This window comes from Clarias gariepinus, chromosome 4, assembly GCF_024256425.1.
Source record: "Clarias gariepinus isolate MV-2021 ecotype Netherlands chromosome 4, CGAR_prim_01v2, whole genome shotgun sequence".
In the NCBI taxonomy this organism is placed as follows: domain Eukaryota; kingdom Metazoa; phylum Chordata; class Actinopteri; order Siluriformes; family Clariidae; genus Clarias; species Clarias gariepinus.
The window spans coordinates 31,427,181-31,442,786 of NC_071103.1; the positions used below are offsets into that span (position 1 = coordinate 31,427,181).

General features: G+C 36.2%; 1 protein-coding gene across 2 annotated transcripts; it reads left to right on the forward strand.

Annotated features, from left to right (window-relative positions):
- The first annotated feature begins 221 nt into the window (after nucleotides 1-221).
- Nucleotides 222-13,670, forward strand: si:ch1073-59l16.1 (polymeric immunoglobulin receptor). Of its 2 annotated transcripts, none has more exons than XM_053495513.1 (8): nucleotides 222-312; nucleotides 5,146-5,454; nucleotides 7,027-7,318; nucleotides 8,205-8,290; nucleotides 8,427-8,497; nucleotides 8,622-8,696; nucleotides 9,350-9,392; nucleotides 11,920-13,670. In XM_053495513.1, the coding sequence occupies exons 1-8, from the start codon at nucleotides 255-257 to the stop codon at nucleotides 11,970-11,972; spliced, it is 987 nt and encodes a 328-aa protein (XP_053351488.1). In that variant the 5' UTR covers nucleotides 222-254; the 3' UTR covers nucleotides 11,973-13,670. The 2 variants fall into 2 exon arrangements, with proteins under 2 accessions (XP_053351488.1, XP_053351489.1); XM_053495514.1 differs by having other exon boundaries at nucleotides 8,445-8,497.
- The last annotated feature ends 1,936 nt before the right edge of the window (nucleotides 13,671-15,606 follow it).

Sequence of the window (15,606 nt, forward strand, 5' to 3'; positions counted from 1 at the left end):
GGGGCAGCCAGCAGTTCAAACATGATGCATGTATAAAATTGCTGTGACCAATCACTTAAAAAAAATAAAAATAAAAAATTTAAATCAAATGAGTAAATAAAATTATATGACATAATATATATGGTGGTTAACAGGGGCATGTGATGAAGTCATTTGTCATCCATCATGTGCACATGTAATGAGTGGGCAGGGAATAGAGTACAAACAGACAGAGAGGAAACTCAACTGTTCACTTCATAATTTCTCACACTCACATGATGATGATGTTGGAGTTGTTTATCCTAATGATATTCTTTACAGTAACGCTTTCAGGTAAGATGAAACTAATTATTCTTTGTGTATTTTTTTGTGGTGAAATCACACTTTCGTGTGAGTTTCGACTTGAGTTAATAATCGTGGAAACCAACATAGTTAGAGTTTTATGTTAAATGAAAGATTAGGTCAGTGATGAGGTCTAAATAAAGCTGGGATGCCTACAGCAGATTTAATTTATTTTAAGTTTAAATGTCTAAAATCTAAGAGTTTTTTTTTTTTCTTTTTACTTGTGCTGAAAGGGGGAAATGGGTTTAGCCAACATTGAAATATTTCACATAGCCTGCTGAAGTATTTTGGTGTTGTAATACCTACATTTTATTTATGTCCAGGCATTGTTGTTCTGGTGTTATTTCAGACACTTTAATTGAATGAAAGTCATGAAAAAATGGGTGAGCTGTTACCAGGGGTCATTTTGCAGCCGATAGAAACAGTGTAGTGAAATCATCACAAGAAAAATGTGCTGTAACAACCAGCGTGTAATACATGAATAGAAATATATACTGTACATAAATTATCAAAGCAGTTTGGACATATTTATAATGTATAAAAAGTTTTTCCCTTCCATACTCACTAAATAAAGATTAAAAATTGGCCCTTTTTTTTTACAGACTTTTACAGGCCTTTAGACGTTTTCACCTACAGAACTAAAATGCCTAAACTGCAAGGACAGAAACAGGAAGGCCAGCTTTTAAAACACATTTATTCCTTTGGCCAAGGCTTTCACCCACAGTGATTTAAAAAAAAACCTGGGTACAAAGGATTTTTAAGCATTTTAGGGTTTTGTGTAAGTCCTGGAACTAAACACAACCTTGTATAAACCCAAGACCATGCCTGTACAGTATATAGTATAGATATGAATCTGAACTTATTTACATTTTATGACATTAAATAGCTACTTTAATAAAACACCTACAACCCTGAGGATAAGTAAAAGACTGTCCAGTTCGGTTCAGTTTGTGCCCTTCTTGACTGACAGAACTGGCACATGATGTAGAATTCTACCGTTTTAGTCCCTCTTAGTTTTTTTGTGTGTGCATTCTTGCTTTTTCACTCTCCAGGGTTGTAAAAAGTGGTTATCTAAGCTATTGTAGCCATTCAGTCAGCTTGAACCAGTTTGACCTCTTGAACAAGGCATTTCAGCTTCAAAACTTCGTTTTTCTGAATGTTTTTTTCCTCCTGGACCATTCTACAGTATGTAAGCTCTAAAGGCTGTTGTGTGTGACGATTCCATGTTATAATTATATATGATATATAATTAAAGGTTCTGAAAGACTACCCTCAACAACTATGCTAGAGCTAAAATCAAAAAGTTCATCTGTCCCAATTAAATGTTGTATGTTATATATACACTCACCTAAAGAATCATTAGGAACACCTGTTTAATTTCTCATTAATGCAATTATCTAATCAACCAATCACATGGCAGTTGCTCCCGGTCAAGTCCTGGTCAAGACAATCTCCTGAACTCCAAACTGAATGTCAGAATGGGAAAGAAAGATGATTTAAGCAATTTTGAGCGTGGCATGGTTGTTGATGCCATACGGGCCGATCTGAGTATTTTGCAATCTGCTCAGTTACCTGGATTTCCACGCACAACCATTTCTAGGGTTTACAAAGAATGGTGTGAAAAGGGAAAAACATCCAGTATGCGGCAGTCCTGTGGGCGAAAATGCCTTGTTGATGCTAGAGGTCAGAGGAGAATGGGCCGACTGATTCCAGCTGATAGAAGAGCAACTTTGACTGAAATAAACGAGTGGTACAACTGAGGTATGCAGCAAAGCATTTGTGAAGCCACAACACGCACAACCTTGAGGCGGATGGGCTACAACAGCAGAAGACCCCACCGGGTACCACTCATCTCCACTACAAATAGGAAAAAGAGGGAATTTGCACAAGCTCACCAAAATTGGACAGTTGAAGACTGGAAAAATGTTTTCTGGTCTGATGAGTCTTGATTTTTGTTGAGACATTCAAATGGTAGAGTCAGAATTTGGGGTAAACAGAATGAAAACATGGATCCATCATGCCTTGTTACCACTGTGCAGGCTGGTGGTGGAGGTGTAATGGTGTGGGGGATGTTTTCTTGGCACACTTTAGGCCTCTTAGTTCCAATTGGGCATCGTTTAAATGCCATGGGCTACCTGAGCATTGTTTCTGACCATGTCCATCCCTTTATGACCACCATGTACCCATCCTCTGATGGCTACTTCCAGCAGGATAATGCACCATGTCACAAAGCTCGAATCATTTCAAATTGGTTACTTGAACATGACAATGAGTTCACTGTACTAAAATGGCCCCCACAGTCACCAGATCTCAACCCAATAGATCTTTGAGATGTGGTGAAACGGGAGCTGGATGTGCATTCCACAAATCTCCATCAACAGCAAGACGCTATCCTATTCATATGGGCCACCATTTCTAAAGAATGCTTTTAGCATCTTGTTGAATCAATGCCACGTAGAATTAAGGCAGATCTAAAGGCGAAAAAAAGGGGTCAAACAGTGTATTAGTATGGTGTTCCTAATAATGCTTTAGGTAAGGGTATATATATATATATATATATACATACATACATATATGTATGAGTAGCAAGTGTACATTTACATTTAGAGGAGTTAGTACAATAAACACTGTAGATTTTTTAGTTGTAGATTTTCCGCCTTGGTTTAAGGATAGCCAGGGCAGGGTGAGTTCAGTCCACCGCCTATGTGCCAGGACTGTGAAACGTATTCATGCATGTCTTTCTTGCATTTTGAGGAATAATGGGTCAAGTTCAAATTCTAAAGGCTCAGGGATACATGGTGCAGAGCAGCCTTCGGGTTATTATGAAAAGAATAAAAATACAGGCCCAGTGTGGCTGGACTGTGAAAGCAGCCAATTACAGAGACTAAGGCACTTCTCTTGATGGTACTGCATGCTGAAAAGAGGCAAATGAATGAAACAGACTCCAAATTAGACTGCTCGAAATAAGTTGATTTTAATTTTCTCTTCCCACTTTTAAGCATTCTGTACCAATAATGCACAGAAGCTTGATTGAGTAAAATCTACATTGAAAAACTACTGTATATTGTTTATACTGTACACATACTACTATATTGTCTATATTGTATATTAATTTTAGGTTCTTTATCTTCTCTTGGAATCATATTTGTGCCATATTACAGGATGCACTTTAACACTACAAAATGAAGAAATATGAGAATACTTATGCAAGCCACTTTATGACTTAGTGGGAAAGAGACTAAATTTTTTTTAGTTTCTAATATTAGGGAGACATTTTATTATACTGTGGAGAAATCATGAGATTGTCGAGAAAAATGTCGAGATTAGTTATTATTCCTACTTTAAATTTACATTTGGTGTTTGGACAACCACAATATTTGTACAGTAATTGTGTCAATCTACACTACCACAATGGATTTTAAATGAGCTCATCAAGATGGGATTAAAGTTTAGGCATTCATATTCAATTCAGGACATTCATATTCAATTCAAGGGGTTTAACACTAACATTTCCTAATTTACTGATGATCTTTCTATGGTTGAAAAAGTGTAATGGTGATAAAAGGACAAATCAATCACCTGAGTTGAAACCAATGGTATGATTTTTACTAAGTGAAGACAAATTCCAGGGCATAAAGACCAACAAAAAAGCAGCAGTTCAAGATATCTGCAGTAAAGCCCTGGCAAGGATCTGAAGGGAGGAACTTAGCATTTGGTGATGTCTCTGGGTTCCAGCATCCAAGTTTTAAATTTATAATCATGTTTGTTTGTCCAGTTACATTTGAGCCTGTGAAAATGGATAGACTTTATAAAAAAGGCTGTAATTTCTAAACAGTTCATGTAATCTTGTTTGTTAAACTTCTTTAAAAAACATCCACACTTGAATTACATATTGATCACTTTACTTTAAATCCATTGTGGTGTTGTACAGAGACCAAAGTTTAAAAAGTGCATCGTGGTCCAAATACATAATTACTCAACTGGAATAAATTTTAATATATTTTGACTTCTAAACTCTTTTAGTATATTTAGTATGAACAACAGGAAATATATATTTATATTTATTTATTAGAATATATATTATATATTAGAATATCTATTAGAAAATTTGATTTATTTCAGTACTTCATTTTAAAATGTGAAACTCATATATTATTCAGATTCATTACATTCATATATTTCAAGAGTTTGTTTCTTTCAATTTTGATGATTATTGCTTACAGCTAATGTTGTTCTTTCGGCTGCTCCCGGCAAGGGGTCGCCGCAGCGTAATACCCAGTCCACACTACAACTTGGCGCACTACATCTTGGCACAGCTAATGAAAACCCAAAATTCAGTATCTCAGAAAATTAGAATATCACACACACATACCAGACACACATTCACACATTTAGACTGATTTGTGAACAATGTTTGAGAGAAATGGTAATATTGTGTATCTGGAATGAATTTTAGATCTTTAAGTCCATCTCACGAAAAATCGGAGCAGAAACAAAGGTGTTGCATTTATATTTTTGTTGAGTATACATATATATATATTATACAGTTGTTCTGAAATAGAGCAATAAAAATAATTTACAAGTAATAATTTTTTTATTCATTTATTATGATTTTTTTTGGATGCCTTTATACAATGTGGATAATAATCAGGATAAAGATTAATCAGGATAGAGCATGAAATTAAAAGGTTTATCCAACTGTTTTACTGGTTGTGTGTGTGTGTGTATGTGTGTGTGTGTGTGTGTGTGTGTGTGTGTGTGTGTGTGTGTTCTGCATTCACGTTTATATTTCAAACTATAATTTTCCTTTTTCCCCCCCTGCAGATACTGGGAGTGTCATTACAGTGAATAAAGTGTCTGTACAACAAGAAAAGTCCATCATCATTCCATGTTTCTATAAAGCACAATATGTCAACGCACCAAAGTACCTGTGTTTTGGAAAAATCTGGGGTCTTTGCAAAAATGTTATGGAAATAAATCCTGAAAAGGTGTCCATCTCGGATGACCAAACCCAGCATATATTTACTGTGACTATCAAGAACGTAACAACTAGTGATTCTGGTCTTTACTGGTGTTCTATTGAAATTCATGGCTTTGATAAAAAGAAAGAATTTAAACTAAACGTCAGTAAAGGTGAGATTACCGTATACCCTACATTAGTGTTCATGAAATAAGTACTTAGGCTATTTTCACATTTGAGGTGTTTACTCATAGAAACGGGTTAGGGAGAAATTGTTCATTCATTCCCTCTCTATAATACCTATCCTGTATAGGGACACGGGAAGCCTATCCCACTACACCAGGCACGGCGCTGCCACACCCTGAAAAGGGTGCCAATCCATAGCATGGCACACATTCATACACACCCATTCACATGGTCAATTTGCCTAATTAGCCTAATCTGATTTTTTTGGACTATGGTAGGAAACCAAAGCATGCCAAAGAAAACCACCATAACATCTACTGTACCATAAACTGATAGAACATCCTCCACTGTTTTGGGAAGACCTAGACTAGATTTTTCAGTGCAAAAAATTGTTGTTGAGAGCATTAGTTCTGAAGAGCATTAGTGACATAAGACAGTGATGTTGAATGAGGAGGCCTGGGGTGAGGTTTATATTTTAAGTAATCCCAAAGTTGTTCAGTAGGGTTGGGGTCAATGCTCTATGCAGGACAATTAAGCTCTTCCCAACCACCTGGGGGAAACCATGTCTCGCTTTGTGCTCGCTTTTTTTTTTTTACTGTCAAACATTAAATCAGAGTAAACATTTTATGTTTTAGATCAATAAATATTAACATATTTTTTGCATTTGTTAAATGTCAGAATCAAGCATATTTTTTATCACTTTCTTCAAAGTCAAAATTTGTGTCTTTAAACAAAAAGAAAACTCCAGATGATTTCATTCTGAGCTGAAGAAGCTTCTGATAGGTTAATTGATTCCATGTGAGTTAATTGGTGGTACACCTTTGGATGCATATAAAGGCACACCTCAAACACGAGCCACTTTTTTGACAACATGGGAAAATAAAGATAAATCAAACAAGACATCAGGGAAAGAATTGTGGGCACCCACACGTGTGGCTTATTCTTAGGTGCAAGGTCCCACATTCATCTCTTCATACAATAATACACAAGTATAACAAACATGAGGATGTCTAACCATTATATGCTCTGGAGGAAGGTTTTTTGGTGCAAAATGTACAAATTGATCCCAGGACAACAGCAGAAGACCTTGTGAAGATGATGACTGAAACTGGTAAGACAGGGTCATTATCCTCAGTAAAATGAATCCTGTACCATCATAAGCTAAAAGGTTGCTCTGGGAGGCCATTACTTCAAAACCACCATAAAAAAGCCAGACTACAGTTTGCAACTGCACATGAGGACAAAAATCTTCATTTCTGGAGACATGTCCTGTGGTCTGACAAAACAAAAATGTAACTGTTTGTGACATCTTTACACTTCACTTTATTTTGTTCCTAATTCTGGAAATTTACTTTTGTCAACCAGTGTGTGTAGTGCAGCAGATGGGCGGGATTCTAGTGTAAACTACTGAACCTACTTATTAACATGGCAATGATGAACAACTCCATGTCTTTTATAAAAAAAAAAATTCATTGACCATGACTGAATTTAAACTTGAAGAAATGAAAAATGAAAAAAAAAAAAAAAATTAACAACTATCCTTTCTGCCTCCCATTCAGCTACTCCTGAACTTTATGTAGATCATCAGATGGTAACTGGATATGAAGGCGGCCATATTGTCATTTCCTGCCATCATTCAACCATGAAACCACAAAAATGGTGTAAGATTGATGGTGCATGTGTGAACACTAATGGAAGCATAAACGGCACCGTGGTTCAGCTCAGCAGTATGGACAGAGGTTTTAGGGTGACCATGAGTGAGCTAACGATGGCCAGTACAGGATGGTACTGGTGCTCTGCTGGAGATGAACAGATGCCTGTCCACATCACTGTCCAGAAGAACCCTGGGAGGTAAAATCATGCTTCTCTGAGTCTCCAAAGGTGTTAAACTATACAGTTAAACTTTGGATTGTGAGCATAATTCGTTATTGTATATCAAAGCACTCGTATATCAAAGTGATATTCTCTATAAGAAATAATAGAAAATAAAACGATTTGTTATACAACCCAAAAATTTATATAAAAAAATTATTAATACAAAACATAAAGTAAAAATAAAACAAATTAACCTGCACTTTACCTTTGATAAGAATCATGGCTGAACTAAGACGAGAGAGGAGAGGAGGAGGGGGGCTAATGTGTAGGATGACTTTTACAAACATGTACGCTCACGCACACAAACCGCACTGCTACAGTCTTTTTAACCTTTTCGTTCACGGGAATTGTTGTTGCAGACCATATTACTAAAGAACAGTTACTACACTTGGGCACAAAATTTTAAAAAATGCTTTACGCTCACACACACGTAGTCACAATGTTATAGTAAACAGTAAAACACGGATGTTGACTACATGAGTGACGCATGCGCACTGAGACTGGACATGTGAGACAATTACCCACAATCCCACAGTGTGGGAGAGAGAGGAACCATTGGTTCAGTTGTGATCGTGTGACGCTTGGCAGATAAAGTGGATGCGTACTGCTTGTAGATCAAGACCTCACTCGTTTATTAAGTTAAAATGTAAAAGATTTTGCTTGTCCTGCAGACCAAGTTACTCACAATCCATGGTTCTCTTCTTTTGAATCTTTGGATATTTGTAGAATGTGACTATACTGTGCAGTGTATACTAAAATCAGTCTGTTTTGATTATGATGTCTGTCATGATTTAGATGTTTTATTATTTATGTTAAAGATTTCATGGTTTCAGTGGTAACACATTTTTCTGCTTGAGAACAGAATGTCATTTGTATGGCTGATAATTTTGGGGTTGCTGCTTTTATTAACCCTTATGGCTGTGATTGTGTTCATGCAACATAAACTGAGTAAGTTGCTCAATGAATATTTCCAGTTTAATTAATTTGCTTATTGCACAAAAACTAAATCATGATTGCTTGTTGAAATGACATGATATCGAGAAGATTACACTGTATGAAATTTTTTGACTTCCTTATTCTCTAGAATGTGTAACATTTTCAGTCCATCAGAGGCATGAAAACATGTATGTAAGCATGAAGAAACCAAATCCACAAGTAAGTGTTGCAATAATTTCCCTTCACAGTCAAAACAAATCATAATTACATCTGTATCAATGGCCGACATTTTTGTCTTTATTTGTCTAACTATCAAATATTAATTGACCCTTTCTTCTTTGAGACAAAGCAAAATGAAGGTGAAAATGATGAAACTCAAGATTATGAAATTATGTCCAGGCCTAAACAAGCACTGAAGGTAATAAACTACAACCAAGCATACTGGACATTTTTAAAATCTCAGTTTTATATTTTAGTACACCCTTTTTTTTATATTTTAGTACGTACACACTTTTAAGTTGTGAATACTGTTTTAGTTCTACTGAGTAAAATTATGTACATGCGTACATATCTTTCATGTATCTCAGAGCCAGCATTAACTTTTTACCCCAAGGTGGGAATCGAACCCTCGACCCTGGAGGTGCAAAGCAACAGTGCTACCCACTAAGCCCCCGTGTTGCCGATTATTATGATTTATAATGCAAAAATGCACATTTACACTGTACCTTAATACTTTTTATACAATAGAGTTTATGCTCAATTTATACTTTTATACAGTATACTGTATACAATTTTCAGTTTTGGGTTATGGGTTACAAACTTTTTGATTTATTAAGTGCTTACAACATGCAAAACAACTTTATTTACACTAAACATAAAAATATTTACAGTATTTACACCATACAGTGTAATATAATAGGGTTTATATACTTTTGCACTGTTTATATAGTATATTTACACTTTGGATTGTAAATAAGGATGATTTAGCTTTATATATGTACTGGGATATAGACTGGGAAGCTGGGTGCACAGACATATGTTTTGCTAATGTCTTTGTCTCTCTAATGCAAGGTTCAAGGGTGGAACCATGAAGACAATAAATCACTAAAAAAAGGTAATGTTTTGCTTGGTTGGTTTATTATATAAATAAACCTTATATTCTTGAGGTGTGACATTTTCCCATAATTCCCAAAGTATACTAAGGAAGTGAAAAAAAAACTATAACAATCATAAACAGCCAGTGTAGCTAGTGGTAATGATGTGGGTTACTGCATTTTAAACAAACTGAAATGTAATTAATAAACTAGAAGAGCAGCCAGACAGCTGTTTATGTTACAATAGTGCAATGTGGTGGTACTACTTTCTTAGAATTATGCAAGGTTAGCATTTTCTCAAATATTGCACAGTTTTTATGTCATTCTTATAACTTAGTGGTACCACTCCTCCAATTTAGGCATCATAAAGTCATGTTCTTTTGCAATCAGGGAGAAAACATCTGTTTTGACATATTAACAATGACTTTAGTTCCTCTTTCACTCCCTGATCTGTCGCCAGCTTCTTGGGTTTATTGCTACAGATCCTGTCATTATTTAAGATTGCATACTTTGTTCCTAATTATATTTTCCACTAGATTTTGGAAAGTGGCTATGTGCGCTTGGGAAGTTAGGCAATGATGACTAGAAAAAATGCCTGGTCTATGTTTTAGTACATCCCAAATGTGTTCAGTGCAGTTGAGGTCCAACCACTCCGACCTTCACAAACCATGGAGCATCCAATACACATTGTCATGCTGAAAAAGTTTGACCTTCCTTGTTCCAGTGACAGGAAACCAAAATGATTCAGCATACAGAACCACATATGGGTGGTGATGGTCTTGTGTCAGATTTTTTCCCATAAAGAAAAAAAACAAATAAAACTAAATCTTTTCAGGAAAAGTAAGTAGTAATTAGTATTCTTCATGGCAAATTTGCATGCACATAATATTCTCATTACCAGCTTTAGGAGTGGTCACCTAGCATGCTGGTGCTCCAGTGATCTTAAAGAAGTTGTACACTGTTCTGCTATAACACTAACACCACCCCCTGTTGATCTGTAGAGTACAGAGTTTCCTCCTATTCCTCCCATAATGGTGTGATGTCCAGCATGCATTCCTGTCTAACACTTAATGTCCACTGTGACCCTGACACTATAAAGAAATTAATGATGATTATTTAGGTTCACGTGTTCTACTAGATAGAGCTGTCACTGCAAATTAATGAGTTATTCTTACTGATGCTTTATTCTTAATCAACGATTTTTTCCTGTATTATAAATGATGGTCTTTCGTAGTCGCCTGATCTCTTAATTGAACACCGCTGGGAGAGGTGCTAGAAGTGATATATTTTTTAATACCTTATATCAGATTGTCCTTTAATAAATCCTTCAAATATCCATTGGTCTGTATATAATTACTCATGTCTCTATGTGTGTATGTACTGTATTATTTCCTTCTCTATTGCTAATCTTTTAGAGTCATTGGCAACTTATATATGCAAATTCTTATATTCTTCCTTCCTTTGTGCACAACTACTTTGTGTGTTTCTTTTCTTTCTTTTTTTATTTAATCTGCATTCCTTTATATCACTCATATGTTAGAATGATTTTTTTTTCTTAAGGACTATGGTGCATCACATGACAAAGTGCAAATACATCAGTAGGCTTTCCTTCAATACCATTCCAAATACAATTTATTTATTTACTCAATATACAGACTAGGATTTCGAGTGATCTGAGCGTGATCATTATAATAAGGTGATGTTTTTCTCTCTCTAATGAATTTTCTTTACAATAGGTCTCTATTAGGTAATATGTTCTGGCCTGTATGCATTCAGATAGGCTTAGATAAAGATCCTAAAGTGTAAGACGAATCTTCTTCGTCTTTTGGCTGCCCCCATTTAGGGGTCTCCACAGTGAATCATCTGCCACCATCTAACCCTATCCTCTGCATCCTCTTCTCTCACCCCAAATAACTTCATGTCCTCTCTCACTGCATCCATAAATCTCCTCTTTGGTCTTCCTCTAGACCTTCTGCCTGGCAGTTCCAACCTCAGCATCCTTCTACCTATACTGAATGCTCACAGTCTCTCCTCTCAACATGTCCAAACCACCTCAATCTGGCCTCTCTGACTTGATCTCTAAAACATCTAACATGGGTTGTCCTTCTGATGGACTCATTCTTAATCCTAACCATTCTTGTCACACCCAAAGAGAACCTCAGCATCTTCATCTTTGCTACCTCCAAATCTGCCTCCTGTCTTTTCTTCAGTGTCACTGTCTCTAATCTGTAGAGCATCGCTGGCCTCACCATTGTCTTGGTGTCTCTTTAATGAACAGAATGATATGGGCAGTAAACTTTATACTATTTAGGAAATGAAACAATGTTTTCAAGTCAATATTTTAATAACAACAATGATATCCTAAATGGCACACGTTAAAAAAGCAAACGTGAATAATTCTATTTCTTACCAAGTGGTGATGAATGTTTTACTTGTAGTGGTGTAGTGTTAACATGCAACACAACTTTTTAGCATTTCTTCTAAAATGTGATGGTTGGTATCTGTTGGTGCATACAGTATGTGACTTAAGTTTGTTTTTTGTTACAGATGGCGGTCACGTTCACAAAGATATTCTCAAAGATCCTTACTGCGTCTGCTGAATGCAATTCAGTTCATTTCAATAAATTTGACAATATAAGGTTGAAGTAAATGTATACAATGTTTCAAAAGCAAATGTAAATGTGTACAGTTGTCCATTATCGGATTCACCAAAATTGTATTTGTACTCGCTAGCCACTTCATTAGGTACACATGTTCATTTGCTCGTTATTGCGAATATCTAATCAGCCAATCTCTTAGCAGCACCTTTCTGATGAAGTTTAATTTAAAACGGCTAAATGGGTAAAAACAGTGATTTAAGTGACTTTCAACTTAGCATGGCTGCTTGTGTCAGAATGGCTGGTCTGTGTATTTCAGAAACGGCTGATCTACTGGAAGTTTCACAAACAACCATTTCTAGGGTTTACAGAAGATTGTCTGAAAAAGATAAAAGATCGAGTGAGTGGCAGTCTACTGGGAAAAAATGTCTTGTTCGTGCCAGTATTTAGAAAAGAATGACCAGACTACTTTGAGCTGAAAGAAAGCCAACTACATTTCTCAAATAACATCTTGTTACAACGGAGGTATGCTGAAGACCATCTCTGAATGTGCAAAACATTTAACCTTGAAGCAGAGGGCTACAATTCGCATGGGCTCACCAAAGTTTAACAATAGAGAATTGGAAACATTTTGCCTTGTCTGATAAATTTTGGATCCATGCTGCCTTGTATCAATAGTTCAGGGTGATGGTGGTGTAACAGTGTAAGGGGTTGTTTTCAAGTCCATCCCTTTAAGATTTTAGCGTAACAACGCTCAATTTGAATTGATTTCTTGAACATGACAGTGTGTTTGCTGAACTCAAACAAGGACTTTAATGAATCTATGCCACGAAGAATTAAGGCGGTTCTGAAGGCAAATAGGGCTCCAACCCAGTACTACAAAGTGTGCCTAATAAAGTGGCCAGCAAGGTTTTATCAAATATTTTTCAAAGAACAAACATATCAACAGAATGAATATTTGATAATGCACTAAACTCTAGTCATAACACAGCATACTGCTGCTTCATAACTTATTTAATATGTTTTTTTTTTATCTTTGCCTCTAATCTTATGGCTCAAGGCAAGTGCCTCTGTGCTTAGTGTTTAAGAGACCTCTTTGGATACAGTATGCTGTGCTTTAATACTGAATGTGATGACTTATTTTTCCTCATGAATGTTCAGGAGAACACTTCACCGAGCTTTATTGAACACCACTATGCGTTGTTCACAACATGTAATTGTACAACATTTTTAATTTTGCAATTTGTACTTGCTCCTCAAGGGGGCCTCAGTGATGTTTGTTAAGTTAAAATTGAGTATGATATGTAACTGATGTGTACAGCTGATGTAAATATATTGTCTAAACTAGCATTAGTCTATATTATTAGGTTATGATTTCACCTATTCTATAATTAAGTACTTTGCATAATTTCTTGCTTCATTTACATTGACTTTAATATATGTGTTTGCCACGTGATTAATAATAATGTAAATTAAAGTTCATGAAAAAAATGTATATATTTTGTTATATACCATTACTTGTTCTGAATTGTTTGTGTGTTATATTGACTTTTGTACCACAGTGTTGACATTCTCAAATCTGAATTTTCTATATCTGTAATATAAAACACAGGTTTATACTGCAGGGGCATTTCCACAGCAACAGCTCATTCACAGGAATGTGTATAGTGGATTCTGGACATAATCAATGTCATTAACTTTTCTTCCACAAAAAAGGATTTACGGAAAATAAAAGCTTTGGTTTTTTTTCTCTGTAAATTACCTTTTTTACTTACTGGTTTACAGATAATGTCTCTCGGTTCGCCTGGTGCATTCTTTAGAGCACAGCTATGCCAAAATTTAAGAATGCTGCACCCTTATTTGAAATCTGGAATCCTCTGTGGTGGCATGATTGCTCAATGGTTAGCACTTGCACCTCCAGGATCCGGGTTCAAGTATGTGTGCTTAGAGTTTGCATGTTCTCCCCATGCTCGCATGTTTCCTCCACATACTCTGGTTTCTCCCCATAGTCCAAAGACATGCAGAATAGGCTAACTGCCCTTCCCAAATTACCAGTAGTGAGTGAATGTGGGTGTGCCCTGCGATGGATTGGCACCTTGTATATGGGATAAAGCCATATAGACAGTAAGTGAAATCCTCCATGACCCACCCAAATCATTAATCACAACTCTAATCAACACATTAGACTAAGGTACACTGCCTGGCCAAGTCATCAGTCAGAACATCAAATTATTGGCCTGCCTCAAGCGAAGAAAACATTAAATTTACTGTAATGGAGTTAAGAACCTTGCAACACATTATTAAAACCAGGAAGGATAGTGCTGAACCATCAAATCTATGGAAGATATGTGGTTGGGGAAGAAATCATATAAAGTTCATGAAAAATAAAATCAAATGTAGAAATTTCAGCTACATTTAACAGTGAAAGTTAGAGCATTTCCAGATGAACAATGCACTGAAAACTCACAAGATAGGCACTAAACAGCTAAGTGGCTCTAAAAACACACACACACTTGTTAAAGAAACTTAACATTTTTAAAAAAGCTTCTTTTTTTAGCCTCTGGGGGCAGTGTTATGATTGGAGTCGCTTTAGTTGGTCAGGTCTAGGTTCAGCAACATTATGTGGCAATAAAATAAAGTCAGCTGACGACATGAATGTAATGAATGATCAGGTTATCACATAAACACTGTCCTCCGAGTGCGTTACTCCGCCCCAAACGGTGCGTGAGCGAGCAGTTCGAAAAGATACAGTCGGCTGGCGTCACGTGGTTCGGAGGAAACACGTGATAGTCTTCTGCCCTCCCGACTGAGTGGTAGTAGTAGCTTAATGTGGGAGCCCCCTAGTGACAGGGAGGAATTGGATACGACTAAAGAGGGGAGAAAATATGGGAAAAGATAAAAATTATAAAAACAAGTATTTATTGTAAACCTTCACAACCCATGACCCACACTTTGGGAAACACTGATTTTAATAAAGCTAATGATTTAATTAGACATAAAAAAAAAAAAAACAACTACAATACTGTAAGATTTAACTAACACAAACGTGAAAGATCAGTTCATGGAAACAACTCAGCTTTTTTTGCTCTCTTGACGCTGAGGTAAAATACCAGTTGATATTAAAAAGGCTAACTTATTATATAGAAATATTTCCAATCTTAGGAACATCTTATCCGTATCTGATACAGAAAAGCTAGTTCATGCATTCATGACCTCCAGACTGGACTACTGTAATGCATTACTAGGTTGTTGTCCTGCTCCTTCAATAAACAAGCTACAGTTAGTTCAAAATGCAGCTGCCAGGGTTCTCACTAGATCCAGAAAATATGATCATATAACCCCAATATTATCATCCCTGCACTGGCTACCTGTTCAGTTTAGAATTAATTACAATATAGTATTACTTACATACAAGGCTTTAAATGGTTTAGCTCCCACATATCTAACCAGTCTTCTGATACGCTACAATCCACCACGTTCCTTAAAATCACAAAACTCTGGACTTCTGGTACTTCCCAGAATATCAAAATCTACAAAAGGGGGTAGGGCGTTTTCATATTTAGCTCCAAAGCTTTGAAATAGCCTTCCAGACAATGTTCGGGGCTCAGACAGTTTCCCAGTTTGATAGTAGACTCAA

Excerpts from the sequence above, each read along its gene's own strand:
- si:ch1073-59l16.1 (XM_053495513.1), top strand. The coding sequence starts at position 255 with ATGATGATGATGTTGGAGTTGTTTATCCTAATGATATTCTTTACAGTA. Across the intron at positions 8,498-8,621 it reads TGAAGAAACCAAATCCACAA|ACAAAGCAAAATGAAGGTGA; the intron begins GTAAGTGTTGCA and ends TTCTTCTTTGAG. Across the intron at positions 8,697-9,349 it reads GGCCTAAACAAGCACTGAAG|GTTCAAGGGTGGAACCATGA; the intron begins GTAATAAACTAC and ends CTCTAATGCAAG.